This window comes from Tyto alba, unplaced genomic scaffold (assembly GCF_018691265.1).
Source record: "Tyto alba isolate M040663 unplaced genomic scaffold, T.alba_DEE_v4.0 Super-Scaffold_48, whole genome shotgun sequence".
Classification (NCBI taxonomy): Eukaryota; Metazoa; Chordata; class Aves; order Strigiformes; family Tytonidae; genus Tyto; species Tyto alba.
The window spans coordinates 15,697,344-15,723,954 of NW_024881324.1; the positions used below are offsets into that span (position 1 = coordinate 15,697,344).

Below are 26,611 nucleotides of genomic sequence, written 5' to 3' on the forward strand. Positions count from 1 at the left end.
CATACCTCCACCTCTGCAGCACTGAACTCAGAATGCCACTGGACATATTCCAGGTCAATGCCATTTCTGCACTAATTCTTGATTTCTCATCCTTTTACTGCATCAAATTTAGGTTCTTTGTTCTCACCTTGAAAACTCCATAATCCTTGCCAACATCTCTGTTCCCATTTCCGCCTACTCCCTACTTCTAATCTCCTCTCCAGTATTATTTTCACACCCTTCTGCACACCCTCTTGCCTAGGGGTTTTTGGTCTCATTTTTGTTTTGCTTTGTTTGTTAAACTATTTTGTACAAGTCAACGACTCCATAATAACTAGTGAGAAAAAGTAAGTTGAGAGAGGTTTTCAGTTACAAATAATTATACTTTAAATTTTAAAAATATCAAATGCAGACACTTATACTAAATAAGTATCTATACCAAATTTACAGTATTATTTTATTTAGACTGCTCTGGAAGGGTTGTTTCTTTGTTTTAATCTTTATTATTACACCTTAAAGCTGAAAACCATGCTTTCCTCTTTTTTTTGTGTGCATAACACAAAAAGCCTGTAATTTCACCCATCAGGGAACATGATGCTGAAAAAACAAAAACCCAAAACAAACCCCTCGGATTTAGATTTTAGCACAAGGGAGCGGCATTAACTCCAACTGCAGCCAGCAGAAACCGGTGGAGCTCAACTGCTCTGAAAACCGAGTCTCGCAGAATCCACATCAGTTTTTACTGGAGGCGATGATGTAAAACAGGCTTTAAAACCCGCCCGCGATAGTCAGTTAATTATCTTTCATAAAACGTTTGTTTTCTCCCGCACCGACGCCCGACGTTTTCCCACACAAGGGAGTAACTCGCCGCTTTCGCCCCTTCCCGAGTCCGCGCCGCAGAAACGGCCCGACACCTCGCCACCATTTTAATCGCGTCAATTGGTAACCTCGGGCAACGTATTAAAGTTTGTGTAGAAACAGGTGCTTAATATTCAAGACATTTTGTAAGCACGCGAGGAAGCCAAGGTAAGCGCTTAATATTGCCGTGCTTAACCAACTTTTTTTTTTTTTTTTCGTATTCCCTCCCAAAACTGGCGTTCACCGCCCCGTCCAGGGGGCATTCAAGGCCAACACCGAGCATACGGGAAGGGAAGGGGGCGCCCGCGGGCAGGGTTCTGCGCTAAGCGCCGGTACCTTCACCGGAGACGAGCTCTTCCCCCGTCAGCTCCGGGGCGGCCTCAAACCGCCCCTCACGGCCCGGCCCCGCCCACTCCCTCTCGGCGGGAAGCGCGCGCCCCCGCCCCACGTGACGGGGCGAAGACACCCATCCCGCCCCGGCCTGCGCTGCCGCTCCGCCTGCAGGGGGCGCCCGCTGGAGCCCCGCCCCCCGCCCTCCGCCTCCAACCCTGACCCTGCAAACACCCCGGGGCTCCAATCCCCGAGCCCCGTCCCGCCCCTCGGCCAATACCCGGGCACCTCTTCCCCCCCACCACCCGCCCACCACTCGTTGGCCAATCCGAGGGCGCGGGCCCGCGCCCGCCTCGGCAGCCAATCCGGTCGCGGACTGGCGGCCGGACCCTCCTCCTCCTCCTCCTCCTCCTCGCTGGCTCCGTGGTGGCGCCTCCCCCCCCCCACCCGGTGCCGCGGCGCAGGCGGGCGGCTGCTGCGCCGGGCTGCGGTTGGTGCCTTCCCCCCACCCCCTTCCCCTGCCCCCCCCAATCCCCGCAGCAGCCGCCTGGCGGGCCCCCCCCCCCCCCCCCGGCTCGCCGCGACCCTCCCGGGAGCGCGGCCTGAGCCATGCTGCTCCTGGCGGCCGCCTTCATCGTGGCCTTCGTCCTCCTCCTCTACATGGTGTCGCCGCTCATCAGCCCCAAGCCCCTCAAGCTGCCCGGCGCTCACGTCGTGGTGAGTGGAGTGAGGGAGGTGCGTGGGGGGGTCCCCCGTCCTCCCCCCCCCCCCGCCTCGCCGTCCCTCGCCGCCCGGCGCTGAGGGCAGCCGCGCTGTTGGCGGGCGGCCGCTCGGCCCCGGAGCGGGGGGGGGGGGGGATGGCGGCGTGAGGGGGAGCGGGGGGGATCCCCCGCGGGCCGGCGTTGAGCGGCGCCCGGAGCGGGGCTGCCGGCGGGGGCCGGCGCTGGGCTGGGGCGGCGCGGCGTTCGGGGCGCCCGCTGGGTTGTGAGGCATCTTGGCAGCGCGCTGCAGCACCCCGAGCTACCAAAACGTGGGAGCCGCAAGTCCGAGTGATAAGGAAATGACCTGTAGTGATGACTCTGACAACCGCTGTCTATCTTGGCTGGCTTAAGGCGATCTTCTGAGTCACCAGAAATGCAAACCGTCTCCAGGCTTAACGCTGGCTTTTTGAGACGTTCCTTTTGTACTCTCGAAGTTATGGGTCACCTTGAGTTTTGTTTTCTTTTAGCATCTCCCGAGGTGTTTAAGTGGTGTACGTGCTTATAAACAAGAGGCGAAATCTAGGGTTTCCTTGGTTTAAAAAACAAAAGTCAGGTGTGAGGAAATGGGAAGACGTGCAGAGGAAGTGATCGGATGACACTTGTGCACCTTTTTTAAGTGCATAGATGCTGATGCCTGTGAGCAATATTTTGACTGACTGTAATCAAGATGATAGAAATAAGTCTTTAGAAGGAAACCCTCGGAAGCACGTGCTGTTGAAACGGTTCGTGAGTAGTACACGGCCAGAAGTTGTATGGATGTGTGTGTGGGAGGGGGGCGGGAGGAAGGGGAGCAATGCCGAGGTGCTTTCAGGTGGATAACAAAGCAGTGAATTTGGCCGCATGAGAGCAAGTAAGTTAAGCAATTGAAAGAATCAGAGTCCTAGAATCAGTTTTTTTAACTTAGCTTTAAATCCCTAAGGTATGTTCTATGTAGAGAAGCTGCAGTTCACCGTTTGGTTAAATTTGCTTTTAAGGGTTGAGTAGCACTTTTATTACAGTGGGAGTTTAGGGTCATCCAGCAGTTAGACCTTTTCGGTGCAAGTGAATTTACATCCACTGGACGTTATTATTTTTTTTTTTTTAGCCTATAGGGTGGCTTTTTTGTTTTGTTTTGTGTTTCTTACTATTATTTGTGGAGCTCCTCCTAGGAGGATGGACCTGACCCCAGAATAATTTAGACCTGTCCAAGGTGTAACAGTATTTCCAAGTTGCTTTATGCGGTAGGTGTTACTTGAATGTTGTAACTGGCTTTACAGCATCCTAAACTGTGTGAGGTTCATTTGAGCTTTCATTAAGGTTCTCTGGCTGCAGCTCTTCCCACAGAAGTAATGTTTGGAAGGAGGAACCTTTCAATAGGATTTTAGGAACCCTTCAATACTATGTAAAAGCAAAGATGAAGCGGACTTAAGGGCCACCTGTGACTTATACAGAATACCAAACAGTGCAAAGGATTTTATTCCAAAATCTTGCTGCTTTTTTTTTTTTAATAATATATATATATTGTGATTATCCCCAGTTTTGCCTGTTCTTTATGTAATTAGTCTTGTTAAAAGCTACTGTGCTAGTTCTTTTAATCAGATGGTTCATTTTAAAAAGTTCTTGTTGCAAATGAGAATATTCTTGTTGGAGAAACCTCTCTGTAACCACTGCTGCTAATTATATTAGCCTCTTAAACTCGATTTGATACAAGTGGAAGTCTCAAAAACAGTATGTCTGCAAATTTTGTAAAATTGGGAGTCCAGCTAGGGAAGTAACTATATTAATATATTGATGGAGGGAAATGCTGTAGATATTTAAGTTGATGATACAAATAAAAATCTGCAGGTAAACGGTTTTACTGGTGTCACCACTGGCAGAACTACTCGTTTTATTTTGACTTTCTTTAGGCTCTTAAAGTATTAATGCAAACTAATGAAATATGGAACAACTGTTTCACAGTTCACTAGTTGTTAGATTTGTAGATGCTGTTAATAATGCTAGATTTGTACATTTGGGTTTCAAATTTTCTAGTGTAATGCATAAGGGAAAATATTGGATGATGATACTGTAATGAAGAAATTTTGTTTAATAAATTGTTCTTATGAAGCAGAAAAAGTCAGTCTTATCTATAAACTCTTCTTTCTGGAGGCGTGCTGAAAGCACCATGAAAATACATGTTACATTTCTGAAGAAAGGTCGTTGGGCAACTTAAGAGGCTATTACATACCAGTTACTGAATTTTCAACTTAAGTCAGCATTCTTTTCACAGTTAATCCTTCATAAAATGTATTTACCTTCACACCTAGCAGTTACAGCTAATAGATATTTGAGTTATGGTTAAGTAACTGACTCTGGCTGCCTTTTGGAATAGAAAACTTGAGTGTTTTTTCTGTCCTCTCCCAGAGTCATTTGCATGATGGAAGTGCTTGTTGTGTTAGGCAAGGCATACTTTCTGGAGCAATCATGATTAGAGGAGTCTCTTTCTTAGAAAAGAATAGGACTGTTATTCAGAGTGAGCATCTACAGAGCTACAAATGACTATTGGTCTGATCTTGTGCATTTCCCCCCCTGCCTCCTCTTACTGCTATGTATTTTGGTGACCCTTGTGAACACCATTAAATAAAAAGGACTTCTGCAACAGGTTCAGATTATTTAAAACAAAATGCTTCTTAGATGTTTAATACTACTTGCTCTGTTTCTAGCATGGCTAGGAAAGTGTTCTCAAACAAAGGGTACAAAAGTTATTTTTGTGCTGGAAATTTGCTGCCTCTTGTGCTGAACTTTTTCATGCTTCAAAATCCAGAAGACTATTTTACGTGTTTCTTATTTTGCCTTTAATTCTCTCCTTGGGTCTCAAGCTACATACTAGCAGACATCCCATATTCTGTGAGGGTAACCTGTTGTTTTGGTTCCTGGTTGTAATAGTAGACAGGAAAATGAAAATAGATTAAGGCAGTTGTCACTGCTCCATGTACATCACGCTCACTTGCATCACATTTAACTGACCTTTGTCAGGGATGTTAACCTGCCCTACACATGTTCTCTCTGCTCTTCCTTTCCATTTCTCTACAAAGGTACTTAGTTTCTAAACATCACACAAGAAATTTACAGAAGCAGTCTTTGCTGAAATACCAATGCTGACCTTCCCCCTCCCTCCCCTCCTTGTTTCAGCCTTAATCTTTCTAAAACTAACTTGAAATTCCTGCGAAAAAACATGAGATCTTAGTGATATGAATGCAGTTTCTCAAAGTTTGTGGACTAACAATGGCAGGAAATGTAAAGATGTTCTCTGCTTGGGACTGTCTCCCATTCAAATTGAAAAGAGCCTTTCACTTGGACATGGTTCAGGATGATTGTGCCAAATCCACATGCATAAGGGTCATCTCTAGTCTAGGAGTACTTCCACCACTTCTGTGCTGAGCCCCACTTGGTAACTGCAGTCAGCTTTAAGGACGGCCAGTCTTGGTGGCTCAGCATTGCAGTTCTTGTGTTGGGAGTGATATGGTCTGTCATTTGGATGCATCCGAGTGGTTCAACAAGAGGTCATTTTGAGTCTAGTCAGGCATATGAACCACTTAGAGCAGGTTACAGGGATGTTCTGTTTCTGTGGGACTAAATACCTGCTGTCGGAGCACTGTCTAAGAGCATGAAGCCAGCTTTCATCCAGTGCTAAGTGAAAGCTAATAAGCTCTGTTGGAGATACCACCTCAATCAAGTCTTGATTTTGAGCGTTCCTAATGATAGTTCTGTTAACTTGCAGTTGGACTGCCTCATCAAGTGAAGCAAATGTCCAGTATCTCAAATTTGGAAGTCAAACACAGCAATTCTCTGTACCTTACCCCAACATTTCTATCTGTCAAGGGGAAAATAAAACTTAAGATCCTTAGAAGCGGAACTCTGTTATCAAGGATCATAGCTCAAGAAATTGGAGCCAGACCTTTGCGGAATAGCTAATTTGGTACCTGTTATTCTCAAACACAGAAACAGCTCGGTAAAGTTCCTCAAGGGCTGGTATAGTATTGTATTCTGAACAGCTGAATTAATACTGGGATTTAATTGTCCCTTCCTGTCAAGAAATTAGTCTGTGTTCTGAGTTGCTGTGACCAGATTTTTATTTTGGCTAACTCCTGAGGCTGTGTTATAGTGAAATTTAAAAATGGGATCAGTGGCAAATCAGATGCCTGAATCTGTTTAAATGCAGTAGCACTGTAGATCTATTGGCCACAAGGATAGGTAACCATAATAATGTCTTGTTTAATGGAGTAGATGTGTGCTCTTCCTTTCATTCTGAGCATCTATGTTAGTAACTTACCTGCCTATCAGACTTCCTAGATTTGCTTAGGCTATCTTAATTGTAGTACAAAACGAAGTTTTCACTAGTGTTAGGGATTATTTTTTTTCTGTTACAATAGCATTCACAATGAATGTTCCTGAAAGACGTGCATATTAGGAACAACTTCCTACATACTAATAACAGCCTCCCACCTAAATGCTAAAGTTCCCAGCTAATTGATATTGCCTTTTCTCACTGATCTTTCTGACACGAGCCCTAGCCAGTGTTTTCGGGTGCGACTGTGAATAAAAATTTCCTTTTTCAATTTGTTGCATGACTTCAGACCTTGTCTTTCTGAAACGAACGTTAGTGTTGTTTGACAAGCCAGAGGCTTGGTGCCAGCACCTTCACCTTCAAAGAATTCCTCAAGCACTGGTGTAGTTGACCTGTTCATGATACTCAGCAGTTTATGCAGGTAGTAATCAGCTGTCTCTCAGTGCTGTGCCAAAAATTGGAATTGGAGCAGTCTTCCGTGCACCTTAATTAGTTCATGTCCTGGTGTACCTGCTGCTGTTGAAAATCTGTAGAAGCAGCTCATAAGTGCTGTGGAACTGAGGTCTGCCTGAATGTATCAAACTGAGTCTTTTAATGTTTCCACAGATGTATTGAAATCTTGCAAACTGTTCTGTGAATAAACTAAAATTCTTAACTTCTTTCCGTCATGGAGCATTAAATTAATTCTGGTGTTGTGCTGAAGTCCCAAATCGTTAACTAACACTTGTACTCTTACAGACTTCATTTACATTGAAAGCAGTCATCCTTGGTTCAGAACACTAAAGACCAGGTTTCGTATTTCTAGAACAGGACATGCATCTTAGAGCCTCAAAGGCTAGCGTAGTGTGAAGCTAATCTTTCAGGGAGAGTCCGATTAGAAACTAATCTGAAGCAGCTATCTGTAATAATAGAGGAAGCCGAAAGGGCTGAAACAAGTCTTTGTGAATGTTACACCCGTTCTTCACCCATTTGTGACTGCAGAAGAACCAGTTGGAAACTATGGACCATGTAAATATTTGTTTTCTGGGATTATTTGACTTTCACTAACCTTTAAAAATAGCTTAGTGTTGAAACACTCATATGAAAGAAGAGTTTAGTGAGTCATGGGAATGTACTTCTGACTCTTCTGACTTTACTGCCTCCAGAAGTGGAAAGAATTTTAGGGATAATGTATCTCTGAAAGCAAAACTGAGTCTTTGGCGGGTGAGGCAATGCAAGGCTTTTGATAGAGTGTGTAGTTAGAGGTTGGGGGTTTTTGCTCTTCCACTAATTAGCTTAATACTTCCATTTTCTCATACTTAAAATGGAGGTGATACCTTACTTTCTCTGAAGTCTCTTGAAAGATTTTGATAAACCATAAAATGATGGTTTCCAGAGCATTTGGAATCTTTTTCCATTTATTAGGAAGCCTGTATTTCTGAACTCATTTCATCAACAGAATCTGTTTTTTACAATGTCTGCTTCTAGGCATTTTGTTCCAATATTTTCTCAATTATAGCTTCTTAATATGCTTTTAAAAGAAAATCCAAATAATTTGAGTATATAAGGAAGATATCAGTGTTTGTTTAAGGACTGAAGGCATATTCAGACTCTGGGCTTAAATGAACAAGTAATCTAAAGGCAGTGTCAGGCAGACATTTTTTATTTTAGTCAAAAAGAGAGGTCAGGATTGTTATCTACATCTTGTTCCATATGGAGCTCACAAGCAGACTTACTGAAGGCAGTGAGAGCGGTGTTAAGGTGACACTAACCTGTATATTAGCATCATTTGACAGTGTATCCTCCTACAACATATGATGCAGAGCTGTAGTCATCACCCTGCATTTGTCTATAGATGAACTATTAATTTCCTGTTTGCATATAAGGCTATTTAGTGTTACAGTTTAGAGGAAGAAGAAAAGGTTGTGGAAGTTTAGGTGCTGGCATCCCCACAAAACTGGAATTGCAAGATGGCACGGACAGTTCAAGATCCAAACTGGGGGACTTAAAAATATTCTGTAAAGGGCCAACTGATTTTTTTTTTTTTTTCCTTCAATGAGAGAGAAGGTATTTTCCATTTGTGTTTATGTGATGATATCTTCATCAGGCAATCTGCAATTGTTAATTTTACAAAAAATTTCTACTGTGACCTGGTATGGAGGGGTGATATGTAATTGTATTATTATGGCTAACATTAATGGTTATTTCAAATTTCTGCTTTTAGAAATAACACAAAGAACTTAGTCAAAAGCATGTGAAGGAGCCCACGTGGGAGTGGGTCTAAGTGTGCCTGATGTAAGAAGTTAGCAAAAAATACCACTGAGGTAAAACTGGCTTTGGGGTAGAAACAAATGCTCATCGATCTACTCAGATCTTATTTTTCATTTCTACTCAATAAATAAACTAACTTTGTATTCACGTTTCATTGGATGATATTTTAATCATGATGTATTTTTAGAATTTTTATTTGATTTGACTCATCATATGGGAGAAGTGATGAGACTAGTGGACTAACTGCCATTTTCAAATAACTTTTAGGTAACTGGAGGCTCCAGTGGAATTGGAAAATGTATCGCTATTGAATGTTATAAGCAAGGTGCTTTCATAACACTGATTGCAAGGGATGAGGTAAGTGTATGTGTATTTTTACTGGCCAAACTCTGTTCACAAAAGGTGTATAGATGGAGAATAATTTGGGAGTTGATAGTCAGTGTATATTTTAAGGGGATCCTAAGCATTTGAAATAAATGCATTTGAATAGCAGAGGTGGCTGCTGTTTTAAGGAGTGTAGCCCAGCATGGAATTTGTGATTAACTTGCCTTAAAAGTTTGCCAGTGCTATCACTTCTGTTAATGACATTAATTATTTCACCGTCTAGATCTGTGGTAAGGTGCAAAAGCAGGAAAAATCCTATACTCCTTAAAACCGTAAAATTTCCCTACACTAAGTGATAACTGGGGGATTAAAGACAATTCTTAAAATTCACAGAATATTTTGGTGTCTAATCAGCATCATATCACACTTTTTACTAGTGAAACTGTTCATCGAGACAGCTTTGGAGGAAAAGGTTTTGTTTTTTTTTTTTTTTTTAAACTAAGGTATTCAGAATTTAGTTGGAATTACTCTGTTTTCATATTATTTATTGAGAAAAAAAGCTAACTATTCAAGAAATAAAAGCACCTAATTTGAGGGGAGGAGGGAGGGAGGGGACACATGGACAGACTGTAATTTACTTTGCGTAATCTCAAATGCAGCCAGAATTAACACAGTTTTTCTTGAAAGGACTATGACAATTTGAATTTAGCAAACTTTAGTTTAATTTTTATGATAATTCCATGACAGTGATTGCTCTGTGGAATAGTTTGTTTAATATTATGTAAATATAAAATAGAACCAAAATACAGGAGAGAAATTAATACATCCAGTCTTAGGTGCTCTGTGTAGTTGTATGAAACAAAAGCATTGAATCTGCTAGAGAAGTTGTTACTGGCTTTAGAAGATGAAGTGAAAAATAGTTGAGTTCTGGTAGCTTGATGGATTTCATGCTTTCATCATATATTCATAAATCTGTAAAATTACAATAATAAAGTGCTGTAACTAGTTGGTGATAACTTGGGGGGGGGGGTTTAGGGAATGTTTTTAAGCCTTATTGAAATACTGAAGACGAATATTGCTCTCAGAACTGCAATGCTTTAACTGCTTTTGTATCCATTTCAGAACAAGCTGTTGCAGACTAAGAAGGAAATAGAAAAGAATTGTGTTAATGACAAGCAGGTGAGATAATTACTAACAGTGGCTGTTGTGTGTTTTAAGATAGGACTACTGAACTATGTTGTAGTGATTGTCTTTAAAACAAAGCTGTTTGACAAAAATAAGTGGGGACTCATTATTTGAATCCAAAAATACCAATCTGTTTACGTGAGATGTTCTGAACTCTGCTACATTTGATGTTGCCTAGCTAGTGCATTAGCCTGTTTTTCTTAGAGAAAAAGATTGATGTCTTCAGCTGTAGGTGTAGTACACTTGTTTGGATAGCTGCAATTCACTGTTACTCTAAGCGTTTGTATTCTTCAAGATGAAGTGGAAGAACCACATTTTTTTCAGATCTCTTGCTTTTTGCCGTTCATAAATACAGCAGTTGTCTTGGGAAGGAAATTTAGATACTTGTTTCCAGATTTAGTTCACTATATCATACTTGTGTTCTTTTTCCTGGCAAAGTACTCTAACAGATACAAGTTAAATTTGTGAAGTTCTGAGACTTCAAAACACTGAAGCAGCTTTGGTAAATAGATAGTGCACTCGTGCATAAAGGCACTGTTTTAGAGCTTGTGGAGGTACTAGCTTAAAATAGGTAAGCTTGATATGTTCAAAATAGGCAACTTCAAGATGAAATGCTAGTATTATTTTTTTTGCAGTACTAATAATCAAGGGGAGAGGGGAAACAGTACTGAGACTGTTAATATCTTTGACTCACTTTTCCTTTTTTGTGTTCCAGAACTCTTTTGTTACTTTCATGATTACAAATACAAGCGATTTATTTGTCTGTGGAAAGGTATTTGAGTTGATAAATTGGATAGTCTGTTGAAAAGAAGCAATGGAAAAAGCTGAATATGTGGAGGCAATAATGTTAGTACTACCTGATACAAAATTTTCATAATACTTCAATTTATAAGATAACATTCTGTCTTCACTACCTTATATTTTTGTCAAATGGCTCAAGCTCTTTTTTTTTTCTTGTACATGCTGCCTTTCTCAAATCAACTTTATTTGAAAATCTAAGCCATGTGAGGTGAGGAGAAACTATATTTTTCCCAATAAAAATAAATAAACAAATCCCAATAACCATTTCCTTTTAGCTGCTCTAGTAGTTTTCCAAGCTTAGCATTAATCCCTTGTCAAACACTGTGTCAGGATGTTCTTGTTAAAATCTGTCCAAGCTTGATAGATGTGGAATAAAAGAATATTACCTGGTGGATGTTCCTAAGAGTTTCAGTTAAGATCTCTGAAAGTACCTTCAAGGTTGAGCAAGCTCTGGTGTGGTCTGAACAAGACTGCTTTTGCAGAAGCAGCCTTAGACTTGCAGCCAGGTGAAGCATTAGCATTGGGAGTGATGGCCAGGCTGGCTCTTCTGTAGCTACTGTTGGGTTGTAGACAAGATGGCAGGGAAGCCTGCCTGATCTAAATGCAAAGAACAGAACTGGAAAAAGCTGGGAGTCTGGGGCAGAGCTCACTGAACAGCAGATCAGAAGCTGGGAATTGGGGGATAGCTGAACTGAGAGATGCTGTACAAAAGGGTTGCTGAAAGAGGGTAGAAAAAGATGTCTGATATGGATCACGTACACTGACACATGTACTACATATTGAGCTAGCAGGCAAAGATCCTCAGGAAAGATTAGTTTTTATGTGAGCATACGCTGTCACCGTTCAGCTCTTGGGTATACATGTGAAACTAGATTGCATTGTCAACCAGGGTCTGACATCTCTGTACATTTTAGTGTTTGACATTTGCATGAAATCTAGAGTGCTGACAGTGCAGCCTTTATGGGTATAGGTGTGCAATGGAACAAACCCTTGCCCTTAAAAGGGTTTTTGCAATATTTTTTTTTAATCTTCTTCCTAATACAGAATATTCCCAGTTACTTCACTGGGAGTTGAATTGATCTTTTGTTGTGAGAGCTTTATGAAGAATCCAACACCATGCAATATTTAGAACAAAATGTGAGGAACAGGGCTGGGGATATTAAACTATTTCTGGCAGCATATGCTGTGTCCTAGGCATGGATCTATAGTTCATGGTTTGGAGTGAAGGTAATCAGTATATTGTAGCAGAAGAAAGAACATACGGTAATAGAAGCAGAGGCGATTTGTATAATGTGACAGTAGTCAGTAAAAGCTGTGGTAGTTCTGAGTGTGTTGTTCACCGTAGGAATAACTAATCTGTTCAATCTGATATATTAACCAACTGCTGCAATTTTGATACAGAACTGTGATATTTTTTTTTTAACCTCCTCACTGATCTTGCAAAGACATCCAGATAATAAATCAATGTCATTTTTGTTCCATTGCTGTTTTGTTCTTAAACTTATGTAGAAGATAAATATTTCCAAAATGTAATAAATGCCCTAAGGGGAGATGCATGCAGACCTGTCAATAACTTGCACCACAACTTTACTCTGATGTCCAACGACACATAATGCTGGGAGGCAGGAATAGCCAACCTGCTGTACAGGAATGGCAAGCAGATTCTGTTTATGCAGCTAAGAAGTGTTGCAGCCTGACCAGAGGCAGAACTGATAAATGACTAGCTGCCAAAGCAGCTAGTTACACTGTGGCAAGCTTTTTTTTTTTTTTTTTTTTTGGCATGTGTGTCCATGTGCTCCATGACAAGTGATGATACTTGTTACAAACTGGTAATGACTTAGTTTTATTTCACCTCAAACTGAGTTTAAATGAATTGACCAAAATAACAGAAAGGATAGAAATTGGAACACGAATATGGGAGCCCCTCCTTTTGTTGTGGTATGAGATTGCTTTGCCTTTCAAGATGATGAATTGCCCCGAAGCTCTGCTGATGGCTTGTCAGAGAGGGTAGCTTATTTGTCAATACCTAGCCAAGCTAGAGTTTGTAACAAGCTTAGAGTTTGTAAGTGGTAACCCAAAGGCAGTGCTTCCTTTGGCTAGAAGTTGATGTGAAGGTGCTTCAAAACTTAGATTCTGAGATCATCTTGCTGAAAGTAATCATTAACTTTCAATAAAAACAGGGACTAACTTGCAGCTGCAACAAAACAGATATCACTGTCATCTGTCTTTTGTCATCCTGTCCTGCCTGCCCTCTCTGCCTGTTTATTCTCATTTATTCTCATTCCCCACTGTTTATTCTCATTTTTCTGTATCTTTCAAACTAAACCCCATAATCTCCTTGTTTCCAGACAAGGAGTAAACATATACACATTACTTCACTTTTTAGGTGTTCTTGACACTGCAACTAGTCAGTTTCTCATAGAAATTTTATTTTGGTTTTGCTCTTGACATGCCCCAATTAAACAGTATGCAACTAAGTTTACTACTATTCTTCAAAAAAATTTTACCAGTACTAAAGTTAGCAGATTTTTAACATTTGCTTTATAAATTTTGGAAGTAATTTGCAGTGCTGGTGCTGCAGTCTCAGATTAACAGTCTGCAACCATGCCTTTATGATGTGGAAATAAAATTGTTTTTCTTAACGATGTGTCTAAGCCACACAAACTCAACTTGTGTTTAGTGCTCATGAAAGTTAAATGTAGCACTGTGGAACTTTGCCTTAGAATAGAAAACTTTATGTAAATAAGTCGTAGTGTGCCTTAGTACAGTAAATTGGAAATTATACTTTGCACGTGAGTAGCTGCTTTGAAGATCCTGAAGTGCTTATTCTTTCTGAATATAATCTTTATTATATAAGAATGTGTGTGTGAGAGGGGGAGGAGCTCAGAGGGGGCAGGCATTGCTTTCTCTAGTGTGGCACATGTGCAAATTGCCCTGTGAAAAAGACTTATTTTTCTGGAAAAGATTGCACTGGATTTTGTTTCATTTCGAAAGGCTCAGTCAACAGTTACTGGACTTCCTGCGTTGCAAAAATGTTCTTTTACTTTCCTTTTCTAGGTTGTACTATGTATTTCTGTTGATGTATCTAAAGACTATGAACAAGTGGAGAACGTTCTAAAACAGGTGAGGAAGTAACTGATTCACCTATATATCTTAAGAAGCTTATCTGTATGTGATGTATTTCTAATGGAAATAGTTTCTTATAATGATACTGTGCTATAGGAAGGTTTTTTTCCTGCTAAAGAACATCTTAACCTCTGTCTCCTCTTCCAGGCTCAGGAGAAGCTGGGGCCAGTTGACATGCTTGTAAACTGTGCAGGAACTTCAGTTACAGGAAAGTTTGAAGATATTGAAGTTAATTCTTTTGAAGTGAGTGAGCATACTTCTTTATTATACGATGACTTCTTATTCAACCATTCTAATAATTAGGTTGTATTCCTGTCTCTTTGCACTTTATATGAATAGTGATACACTTGACTTATGGTAGCTGTCAGAATGAGAATGTATCTTTAGATTTCTAAGGACTGCCTCTGATTTCTCACTTATTGGTCCATTAAGGGGTTGGAACACTAAATTTTCCCTCTGGGATAGAGTTCTCAAGATGGCAAAAAAGCTCGGCATGTATTTTTATAGCTTAATGCACTGTGAAAGGTGCTGAATTGCACATGATCTCATTTTTTTCCTGGTGAAGATTTTTCTTTTAAAACCTGAAACCTGTTTAAGAAAACTTTGTCTGTTATCAGTGTTCAGTTCTGAGGTGCACAGATTGTTTGCAGCTTGAGAAGCTGTTGTTCTGATGAAAAGACAAAAAAAAAAAAAACCTCAAACCCCTGTGTTTTGGTTGCATTATGCCCATATCCCTCAGGCCCCAGTCATCTACAGATAACACTGAATCATCTGAAAATACTAAATAGACATAATTTTATAAAAAATTTGAGTCATCCATTCTGTTGCTTGTATAGGCTATCAGTTGTGTTTAATGTCTTCTAGAGAGTGAAATTAAAGACTTCCCCTTATCCTGACAAAGATTAAAATCTCTGAAATGCTTAAATACATAGAATTTTTCCTGTTTCCTGTTTTAGAAAGCTCTTTAAACTTTCATTTCAGCATGTTTTCATACATCATGCATAAATGGATTGCTTCCTGGACGCTGTTTAGGTTAGATTTTTCCCTCAAATACTCTTGTTTTTTCCCTGAAGGTCACATGGTTCACAGTATTATCAGCATCCTGGATGCTATGAAGACTTGTTAGATAGACTGGATTTCAGCTTGGAAGTGAGATTTTTAGCTGTAAAACAGTTTATGAAGTGGTAGAATAGAAAACAATTGTTTCTTTTGCCAGCTGATAGAACTACAAATCTAGTGAACTTCATTGTTAAAGCAGACTGAAATAGGGGTTTTTTGATAAATAATACCAAACAGCTGAAGGATTCTGAATTTGTGGCTCAAATACCATATTAATATAATTTGTGCAGAGATTAATGGCAGTCAATTACCTGGGTAGTGTTTACCCCAGTCGAGCAGTAATCGCTACCATGAAGGAACGAAGAATGGGAAGGATTGTGTTTGTATCATCTCAGGCTGGGCAATTGGGCCTGTTTGGCTATACAGCTTATTCTCCAACAAAGTTTGCTCTTCGAGGCTTGGCTGAAGCCCTGCAAATGGAGGTATGTGTGCAATAATTTAAGTATTTTTGATTGTAAACATTTTTTTTTAACTTAACAGCACAGAACATTTTCATTTAAATAGTTCTCTTTTTGTCTTGTGCAGCACTGCTGATATTTGTGTGCTATGTTGGCCCTTTCTTTGGCAGCAGTACAATCCTATTGCTGTCCATGGGGCTGCAGAAACTAAGCTGATTTCAGTTGCGTAAGAGGGAATAGATTGAATCTGCTCCTAGAACTGAAGATGACCACATGTGCAGACTTCTTTTTTTATTCTTTTACTTTAACTAAAAGAACTTGGATTTTAAGGGTTTTGAGTAAAAATCTTTTTCAAAGCTCCTATGTGCAGAATGATATTGGAGATCCCATGGATGCGTGAGGGGTAGGCCAGTGATTCCCAACTTGTTTGTGAGGCCATAGTAAGTGGTATGTGAACTATATGAAACAGTAAAACTTGCAAGCTGGAATTTTAGGATTGTCCACAAAAAAAATTTGTGTTGACAGTGGTTCACCCTTTTAAATTTTAGAATATATGAGCTTTTTATAGTGCAATGATCTAAGCTTATGCTTAAGACTGAAAAACAAACAAACGCTATTTTCATTGTTCAGTGGAATTAAGTTGGTAAGTACATTGTATTAAAACAGATAAAATTTATTTGAAAATTATTTCCCTTATTCTTCTGTTAAGAATGTGTGTTTTAGTTGTTAAGTGTTTGTATATTAAGTGTCAGTGTTTGGTTCCAAACCCTTGCAATAGTCTCTGTTGTTACCCTGTTCTGTTCAGTGTAGTTGTATGTCTTAGGATAAGACTGTGGGGTAAAACTGCCTGTGATCACTTATGGCCTGCCAAATAGAACATGACTGCAGGGTCTTTCTTCAGACTGGTGACAGACATTTTTGTGAAGACTGAATTATTCAAAAGTACAGCTAGGGCTTTTATGGACCTGTGATGTGGTATTTCAGTAAGTGTTTTCAATATAGAATGTTTCATAATAGAAATAAAAATGCTTAGTGCTTTACAACACTTTGCTTTATCTTAGGCCTCTGAATATTTTTGTTAAAAGCTCTATTTGTATTGGAGTACAGTTTTGCATTGTAGTAGTTTCTGAATAGTAGTGCAGTGATGTGGTTCCATGACACGTACATACAAATACATAATTAAATGCAATCCTTGACATGAGATCTTCTGTTTTTCCTCACACTTCCTACTTATTTTTTTGTCTCCTTAGACTCTGACCCCTTACAAGTTTATACCGTGGGTTGAAAAGCCTTGTGACTTAAGTTTACCTCTTAAAGATACGAAATTTGAATTCTGAGTTTTTGTTGTCTTTCTCATATTTGTCCAGCAGTGAAAATACGTTGACATAAACAGTGAGAAACCCCATGCTAATAAGCCTCAGTGAAAGCCTTTTTAGTCTCATATTTGTGAACGTTGGGTACTGGTATTTGGCAATGGTTTAGTCTACGAATTTCAATTTAAAAATAACAAATTATAGGACCAAACTACTTTCATATGCCTACTAAATATCTTAAAAAACACTTAGATTTATCAAATAATTTGCATCAAATGTGAAGTTTTAGGATACTTTCATTAAACAAAACAAACAGAACCATGTTTTTAAATTCTTTGCTGTTTTGCTTTCTCTTTTGACAAAGCTGTGAGTCTTGCAAGTTCTGAATATGAAGGTGACAACACTAGAAGCAATTTAAATTAATGCTTGCTGTATTATTTTTGTACAAGATAAATTAATGAAGTTATGAGGGACGTATAAAGGCTGTCACTATTAAGGTAACACTTGCTTTTGTAAAATACAGGTAAAACCTTATAATATCTACGTAACGGTGGCCTATCCTCCAGACACTGACACACCTGGCTTTGCAGAAGAAAGTAAAACAAAGGTAAATTGTTCTTCAGCAATACTGTAATGTTTTTAAAGCCTCCCTTCATAGTAAGCAATTCATTTCAGGTTTTATTCACTTTGTAGTATTTTTGAAATCAGTGCATAGTAAGATATTTAAGAAGTACTTCTATACATTTCGATTTTATCAACTTAACTACTCAGAGTTAAATAGCTTATAGGATAATTTTGTGTAGTTCACTGTCTGGCTTAAGATGGAAGAACTACCTATCTTTAATAGCTGAAACACTGCAGAGTCTTTCTGTACACAATTCAGATATTGTTGTGGAATGGTAAACTGTAAAACCACTATTTGTTTTGATATCAAAGTTTTAATGAGGCAAAAATAATATTCCTATTTTGCATCTCTGATAATATACAGCTGTTCTGATAGATGTGACAGATCACTGAAGGAACTGAGGTTTATTTTGAAGTCTGCAAACTAACCATGCTGTATGAATAGATGTAACGACACAATTCAGTAGCGGCTGTTGGCTGGCATTGAAGTAGGAAGGAAATGCTCTTGCCTGGTGTTTGTAGTGCAGACGACAGTATCACTTTTCAGAAGGGCGTGTTAGCAGTAGGCCTTCTTCATTTGGCTTACCTTAAAAGTGAAAGTTTTGACTGTCAGAAAATTTAGTTGCCTCTCATTTGACGTATCCCGACACATGAAGTAGAATTCCAAAAACTCCATTCAGGCTTCCTGTTCAGACAGAAGTATCAGGTAACCAGAGAAAAATGTGTCTTGTTTTTTTTATTTGCCTACTGTGAACTAGAAACCTGATATCTAAGGAGATCAGCCTTTTCAAGATGCCCCATAATGTATAATAGGAAATCAGGATTGAATTCCATTTTGTCTTTCACCCTTTGTTTGGGAATCAATAGGGACTGTATAACACAACTAATTCTTACTTAATCATTTCTTGATATAGATATTCTGTATTAAATGTATACTCCCACACATCCCCATAAAGTGCCAGTATTGGACATCTGCAGGTGTTTGTATAGTTTGCATGTTCTCTGGGACTTTTTTCTTCGTAATAGTGTATTTCAGGGAAATGTAGTCACCAGCAAAATGCGCTGTTCATCTAAGATTTCTCTTTAAAAGAGATTCAGTGAGATTTATCTTATTTGTGAAAAAGATGTTGTCCTTTAAGCAAAGACTTATGCTTTGGTTTAGTATATGTGAAGTCTAGGTACCTTCTTCTGTCATGATAGTGCACCTTAAATCTCTGCAATATTGAGTTGCTCTGAGAGTTCAGCTAATAAGTTATTTTTGTTGCATTTATTTAATACTGCTTAGTTTAGAACATCTGTCTCTATACTGTGTGTCTCTTTAGGACTAGACTATTTTTCTCTGTAATTACCAAATACAGTAAAATAAAACGTCAAGAACTAGGATACAGCTTTCCTGTGTTTAATAATTAAACTTTTTTTTTGGCTGGCAGACTAGCCAGATCAAGTATTTAATGGCTGGTTTCTGCTTGCCTTTTTCTCAACATGTCATTAACTGCTGCTCCTGAAAGAGCTGCTAAGTTTTTCCCCAAACTTATGGTATTTTAATTACTGTTGACATCCCTGTATCTCTTTCAGATTTGTTTGATACTAGCCAGTAAGTTCAAAAGTACATAGGCGTTATGAGATGGAGATGTGATGGAGTAAGTCATGTCGCTGTAGGAGAGCATGTAAAAGGTGTTTGTATGTGATGTCTGCTGGCAAAGATACCGATTCCTTCCCCTACCCCCCCTTAAAATACACATACTGAAAAATAAAAAAAGTTTTCAGTGAGCCTGGTTGGTGGAAACAGGATTATTAATTCTACAGATATATGGAAATAGGCCTGTTTCTGTGAAATTTAATTTCTGTAGTACGTTGAATTGGTAATGAGTGAGAAACCTGTAATTGCTCAGCTTTTCCCTAGAAGTGCTTTTTTAAAAGTGTTATTTCAAAGTTAAGCTAGTTCCCAGTATTTGACTAGGCTTGAATGCCTCGATTAAGTTTTGTTATTAAGTGTAACTGAATTAGTCACTGCAACAAGTCGACTTGTGACCAAGTACTCTTTTCTCCCTAATGTAGCACTGTGTTTTCTTCATCAACAGAACCATCTATCTTAACATACTGAGCATTTAAACAGCTTGCTGTGCAGTTAGGTCCATCATTGTTTTATTTGTTAAAAGGACGTGAATGACAAACATGCTTCTAAATACTCTGAAGTGTATTTTTGCCGTTTGTTTTTGTAAGAAACTGGACTTGTTGGTTTGGTTGGTTGTTTCTTTTTGTGAAAGAAATTGTGATTGCTAAAATAACTGCCATAATTGCTTTCTTCTAGTGAGGAAAAGTGGCATAAATGCTCTAAACCACAAAGAAATAAAATGCAGTGATGGATTTTGGTGGATACCAGTGTGTGGAGTTTGAGAAATTAAAAAAAAAAAAGTTTTGTAGGATCTTAAAATATTCCATGTCTATATTTTACTTAATTTCTGGTGAAGAAACATAATTCAATTAATACAAGTGTTGAAGAGAAGTTTAAGCATTTAGATAGCTTCTGCTGAAAATAAAAAACTTGGAGGGGGAAAACCAGTTTTTCATATTTTATTAGTAATAAACTATTAAAAAAAGTACTACTACTCAAGGAAAAGTTGGCAGTTCCCTTCATAAAATTAAACTATTATTTATGAAGGTGCTTTTACCTTTCTTTAAGTGGATGTTTTAGGTGACAGTATGATACCACTTGCTAACAGTGATGTCCTCCATAACAAAAGACTCAAACCCAAAATTTTACTTTCATATTTCTCTCTCCTGTGTGTTGTTAGTCAAACTTACATTGGTGTTTTTCTACTAAAGCCCTTAGAGACGAAGCTAATTTCTGAAACCTCATCTGTTTGCCAAGCAGAACAAGTCGCCAAAGTTATAGTCAGAGATGCCATAGTAAGTAAATGATCTTCTTAAAGTATTTTCTTTGTTGGAGAGACTAGGATTGTGTGTGATGCTTGGTTAAGACTGTAAAACAATGGCTAAGCTAAATGCAAAATCAGTTTACACAAAATAGTACTCTTTGCTGGTTGGTTTGAACAGCAAGTATTTTCTTTATTCTTTTGCTACTGTGCTCAAAAAAGATTTTAGACAGTCTCTTGGAACTAAGTAGTACCTTACGTTGTACATTAGACAGAACAAAATGATGCATCAGTATGATGCAATGTCTCAAAGGCAGATCATGACTGACTTTAAAGCACTAAACTCTATTGACTTTTTATGTATCAGATACCATTTGTCTAACCTCAAAAGCTTGTTGGACTATCTATTTTTCTTCAAGACGAGTTAATATAAAAATAATCTTACCATAAATGAAGTCAGTCAGTCTAGCCTCTTTGGCTTCTAATGTCTTAAATATGTGAGTGATTAAAACAGATAAAATGCTGTTCTTGGTGATTAAGGTGTATTGCCTTTCTGAGGAATTTTTTTTAATGTTTTGTGCTATGGAATGCTTGTTTGCTTAATGAAGCCCCTCAGAATAGAAAGAGACGTGAAATTTCATGTTCATAAAGCACAGCAATTGAATCCTAAAATCTGTAATTATTTTTCAGTTCCAAATACTCTTAACTTCAACGTGATTTACATCTACAGCAGGTGTTCAGTTGTGACTTTTTTTACAATATTTTCACAAATACAGCACATAAACACAAAATTATGTCCATTTCTGGGGTGGTGAGTTTCCAAAGCAAGTGCTGCTGCACAGAGTATTCTGCTTTGGTGCTTAAGGAAAACTAATCTCCTCTCTAATCTTAAGCATCTGGTATTTCTACACCGTGCTTTCCAGCACTTCAGATGATCAGTTAGTTCAGACATGATCTTTATGCATTCAAGCCATCAACTGAGAGACTAAAATAGAAATTGGAAGGTACCTTCATACTGCATGAACTCGCAGTCCTCTCAGGTGTGTGTTGGTAAATAACCAGATCTCATACCCTCTGCTACTATGCAGAGTCTCACTGCTACCCCTCTTTCAGCAACACCACCTCCTCCTTTTGCTTACTCATTCCATCGATTTAGTCCTGCAGTGTTTCAGAAAGTCTGTTTTCCAGCATAAAGTCTGCTGGAAACAAATTGGAGAAGCCTGGGAGTCAGAGCTATGGAGTTGCAGTTTTCTTTATGAGCACTCAAACCTACCAAGCAACCAACGTTTCCTGGTGTTTGGCCCCCTTGTCTGCCTGCCAGCAGGATTGCTTAGCAGGCTGTATCTTGTGGTTTTGAGGAGGGCAGGTTAAAAATCCCTGACGTAGATAAAGAAAAACCTGTTACCTAGCATTTGAAATACACCCCTCTGCCAAAACTCACGTGATAGCAAACATTTTAACAAAAGGGAATCGGTGTTTTGTTGGTGATCTGACAGAGTTAGGATGTAATTCTGTCTCTGAAATATTTTGACAGATGGGGAGACTGTCATGCATTTTCTCCATTAGTAAGCATGCTTCAAGAGGAAATTTAGAGCCTTTCTATCTTGTAAAGAAATCTGTAGTAATTTAGCACACCTCTCTCTCGCGAGGTCAGCTTCCTTGACCGCTTTTAAGTGAATGCCTTTGTGTTAATTGCATTAATATTTTTCTGTATAGCGACATCAGCTACGTTCATCAAGAATAGCTGTTGAAATAAGACGTATCATGATTTGCCACAGCTGAGTAAATTACTTTTTCATAATTGCTGTTTTCCTTCCATCCAGCAAGGAAACTTTAACAGCTCAGTTGGATCAGATGGTTACATGCTATCAATATTGACAAGTGGAATGTCACCAGTCACTTCTATTACTGAAGGTCTTCAGCAGGTGAGATTTGAGGAGGCCTCATAGTCACAATTTCTTACAGTTTAAAATACTTTAAAATATAGAACATTATGCAAACACGTATTATTTTTTCATCAGATGTCTGTTAATACTGTGGAGACTTGGGTTTAGGAAACTAAAGTAATATTTTCAAGCTGAAGCAGCAAGTTGATGGGAAGGCTTAGGTTACTACTTGCTACTCAGTCCTGACTTACATAGTTATAATGGTTTTCATGTGTTTGTTTTCTTGAGGTCATATAAGTACCTGCCTGTAACTTTTTTTTAATTTCACAAGTAAATAATACGTTGCAATCTGGGATCTTAAATGAATTGAAAGATGTTTCTCTCTGTTTCCAGGTTGTTTGCATGGGCATTTTTCGCATCGTTGGCCTATTTTATCTAGGAAGTTTTGACAGCATAGTTCGTCGCTGCATGATGCAAAGGGAAAAATCTGAAAGTGCAGATAAAACTGAGTAATCTTTACTTGAATTGAAAGAAGAATGTCAAAGTCCTGGACAGCTTGCTGCTTAAGTGGGACTCAGTTTTTGTCCTGAAGGATTTAGACTGAAAGTACTTGCATATGTGACAGATGAGTCCCCTCAAAAGCTATGAAAGAAAACAAAAGTACAACTCCAGAAAATGCCAAACTATGCAAAAGTGTGAATGAGGATTAGATATATTTTTTGTGTGATTTGAGTTGGAGAGAATTTGGGGTACTTGTAAGTGGTCTGCAGAGTAGAGTTTGAAAATGGGCTATGTGTGGTAATTCTGGACAAATGCTTAAGTTTTCTCACCTTGGTGCTTACGGACAAAAAAGTACCATGACAGACTGGGCTGAAGTAGATTGAAGTCCCCTGAACAAGTTGGTACCTTTTGCTAACATTTTGGGACTGTTTTTAATTTAGAATGTTAACTTTTCCTTTGGCCAATCTACAGATCCTTCTGTCAATGACAGCTTTTCTTATTCTAGCCAACATGCAACTGTTGAAACCTTAAGATGGCAGATACATTTGTATGATCCAAGCTTTCTCAGCCTGGGAGTAATTAAAAAGTATGGTTTAATATATGCATACTTTCTAAAGGGAGATGAAGAACCCGTTCTCACAGAGAAATGCTAGGAGAAGTGATTGGGTCTGTAGCTCTTCTGGCCTTTGAAGTATGTTGTGAACAAAAAAAAATCAAACCAGTATCAAGTGTGTTGATTATGACTTTCAGCATTTTAAGCCATTGAAATGATGTACAATTTTTACAGATGCTTACTTTTCCTTATCTGCCAGATTTTGCTCTGGAAAGGAAAGTAGCTTAATGCTACCTTTATGCACATTATTTTTCAAAGCTGCAAATGATGAGCCAAACCACTAGATGATAGAATCAATTGTAATTAAAATGCCAGGCTCTTCCAGTAGCAGGAATGTAGCTTTTTGGGGCAGCGGGTTCGGGAGGGGGGAAGGGTGTATGACAGAATGGCATTCCACACTTAATTTTATCACTGCATGGAAAACCTTTCACATGACAAGAAATTATTTAAAATACTCTCCTTCTATGCCCCGCTTCTAATTTGTTTCACTTATAATATACAAAACAAGGCTGCTCAATAACTGCTTCAGAATACACAGAACCCAGTGGTTGTTTCTAATAAATCTTAACACTGAAAAAGCTTGATGCATAACAATGATGTTTTAAGGGTGCACTATATATACTGTTTATTTAATGGACCACTATAGCAAGTGCCTTGTGAGCTGCTTTATTTTCAAAAGCTGCATATTTTGTATTTGTTAGCACTGCTGTGTTTTCATTGTCATATTTTCCATTTTTCAGTCAGTACTCTGAATCTAAAATTAATTGTAAAACTGGGCACTTTCACTTCCCTGAAAGTAATACTTAACAAAATAGGCAACATCGATTGCTTTTGTTAAGATATTCTCTACGTCTGTCTAAGAAGAGGTATTCAATTAAACTGATATGAAAACCAATAGGCGGTTAACTGGAAAACCTTTAAAATATAATTTGAGGCTAGCTATTTTCCTTCTTTGAATTCAGTTGATCACTTTCAAATTTTCTTCACATAGACTAAACTTGCTTTAATACCTGGTTTACAAACATATTTTGGGGGAGGGTCACAGTGGTACTCTCATTTTAAGTGGTTAGACTTTCATTAGATTGCAAATGTTGAGGCATTGTTGAATTCTTCACAAAGATGTTGTTTTAGGTCCTGCCTCCTGATTTAGTTTAGATATGTGAAGTTGTGCATGCCTATAATATAATACTGGTTTTGAGAATAGAGTGTATTCCTGCATTTTTAAACAGCTGGGCTTCAGTGCAAAGAAATCTAGTGTGCATATGTGTTTCCTGTGCTGCTTAATGTGAATGACATAATGGAGCATTTATCATACATCCATTGTCAACATTGCTGTGTTTCTTAAAGCCACATAGCAATGCTATTTGGACCCTATTATCTATGTTAATTCTTATTTTGATACAAATCTAATATTCCTTTGGCCACCTGCAAAAGATACCAAAAGGGATGAATCCGTTGTGCTGTAGTTTGAAAGAAACGGTTATGTAAATGGCTTGACATCAACACAAGCTTGAAGGTCAGGACTTAAAACCAGTAAGACTTTGGATACTTGAATTTTTGGATCTTCAACTCAATGTTAAAGGGTTTGTATTTAAGAAACATAATCCAGAAGGTCAAAGGACACACAAGACACTGTGGCAGCTGGGCCTCTTTTGAACATACTTCAGGTTGGACATCTTATCGCTAATCACTCTTTCTTGACTGAAGAGTCCTCCAGATAATGGCTGATTTAATTCAGCACAAGTGTCTCTGAAGGAGAAATAAGAATACTGGGTGAATGTTATGGCTGATCTATAGAGGCTTCAGTTCACACCTAATTTTGCATAGTGTAAGTGGTTGTATTGACAGTAAAACTGTAGGTCAAACTTCTCAGCAATTGTGGAAATTGGAACGAGGCAAGTTTTTTTTGAAGGAACAAGTAAAGAATAATCTTTTTAAATGTTCTAGTTTCTGCTGCTGCAAGTTAATGCAGTTAATTTTAACTGTTAAACTTTTCAACTGTTTTACTGTCAAAACATGGTAAATTGTCAACTGCAGCAACCTTTGGTGTAAATTTTCTTTTCTTATGCACATTCTCTGTCTACCAATATACTCATTTTAAGGTCCAGTATTAAGTGAAGGAGATGCCTTGTAATCTGTGGAAAAATGCTTAGCAGCCAAAAAACTATTTTGCCAGTTTAAATGTTACAAAACCTCTGCATTGAAATGTTTTAGCAGTGTATTAGATCCGTGAAGAACTTCAAATAGGCTTTATTACTTTTTGTCAAATTGTCAATAATTTAATCATTTGTGCCATATCAGTTGGTGTCTTGTCTCTTGTTTTCTTGGTCAATCTTTAAGATTCGATTTAGGCTTTGATAGTCTTTTCCTTTCCATGTAGTTTCTAATGACTGTCTGCTTTAAATACAGATTTATTGTAACTTTACATATAGTTTACTTCACCAAGGTGTTCATGTGCAATTTAAATAGATTTAATATTTTACTAAGAGAAAAATATATAGGTAAATAAACTTTATTTGCTGTGAAAAACTCTAGGCACTTTTAAATGGTAAAAATATATAGCATTATTTGTAAAAAGAAATTTGTGCTTATTGCTTCATCATTTTTGTGCCAGAACTGTTAACTAGTTTTCATATTTTATATTTCTCAAAATAAATGAAGAATCAACAAAGCCTGTAACTTTTAAATTCTTTGTGGGGATTAAGAGCAACGGATAAATTCATTTGCAGGGCTTGGTGGGGTTTTGGGGTTTTTTTTGGGTGAGGGGTTGGGAGGGGGTGTCTGTTGTTTTTTGTGTTGTTGGTTTTTTTTTTTGTTTTTTTTTAATCTGGGATTAGTTCAGCAGACTCCATTTTGTAGGACAGCAGAGGGGGTAATATATCCCTCCATTTTAGCAGTTTAGGACAGAGGTGTACAGCAAATGAATGATGTAAAGAATTCAACTGAATGTTGTCAGCGGACCCGGTGTTATCAAACCATAATGAAAATGGGATTAAACTGACAAAATCTGCTTTTATTGCAGGAGGTGCTGCCAGTATATAACCAGTGCTTGTGCTCTCTGGAAGTGCTTGTGAATCCTCATGAGCCAAGTGATGCTCATTCTTCCTGGTGGAAAACAACAGAAATAGTAGTTATGGTAGCTGTCTTTCTGTACCACCACCGAGCATGCAGCTGTAAAGAAAATTACTGTATTATATTTCAGCTCTGTGGTAGGAGGGCTTGAGTGGATAGCTAGCTCCAAGAGAACAGTAAGGGAAAAATAGCCCTGAGATCCTTATTCGCAAAGTGAATCCAAAATCACAGAAGCCCAATCTTTTAGAGGGATATTCTTACTAAATTATCAGAAAGCCATAATCAAAGA

General features: G+C 38.5%; 1 protein-coding gene across 1 annotated transcript; it reads left to right on the plus strand.

The window, feature by feature from the left end:
• The first annotated feature begins 1,591 nt into the window (after nt 1-1,591).
• KDSR (3-ketodihydrosphingosine reductase) lies at nt 1,592-25,921 on the plus strand. Its single transcript, XM_032992002.2, has 10 exons — nt 1,592-1,884; nt 8,752-8,841; nt 9,931-9,987; nt 13,852-13,917; nt 14,068-14,163; nt 15,270-15,461; nt 17,274-17,357; nt 20,201-20,284; nt 22,074-22,175; nt 22,530-25,921. Exons 1-10 carry the CDS (start codon nt 1,777-1,779, stop codon nt 22,647-22,649), a joined length of 999 nt encoding a protein of 332 aa, XP_032847893.2. The 5' UTR covers nt 1,592-1,776; the 3' UTR covers nt 22,650-25,921.
• The last annotated feature ends 690 nt before the right edge of the window (nt 25,922-26,611 follow it).

Coding starts and splice junctions, on each gene's coding strand:
- KDSR (XM_032992002.2), top strand. CDS start 1,777: ATGCTGCTCCTGGCGGCCGCCTTCATCGTGGCCTTCGTCCTCCTCCTC. Junction 14,164..15,269: donor TTGAAGTTAATTCTTTTGAA/GTGAGTGAGCAT, acceptor TAATTTGTGCAG/AGATTAATGGCAGTCAATTA. Junction 17,358..20,200: donor CAGAAGAAAGTAAAACAAAG/GTAAATTGTTCT, acceptor TTTCTACTAAAG/CCCTTAGAGACGAAGCTAAT.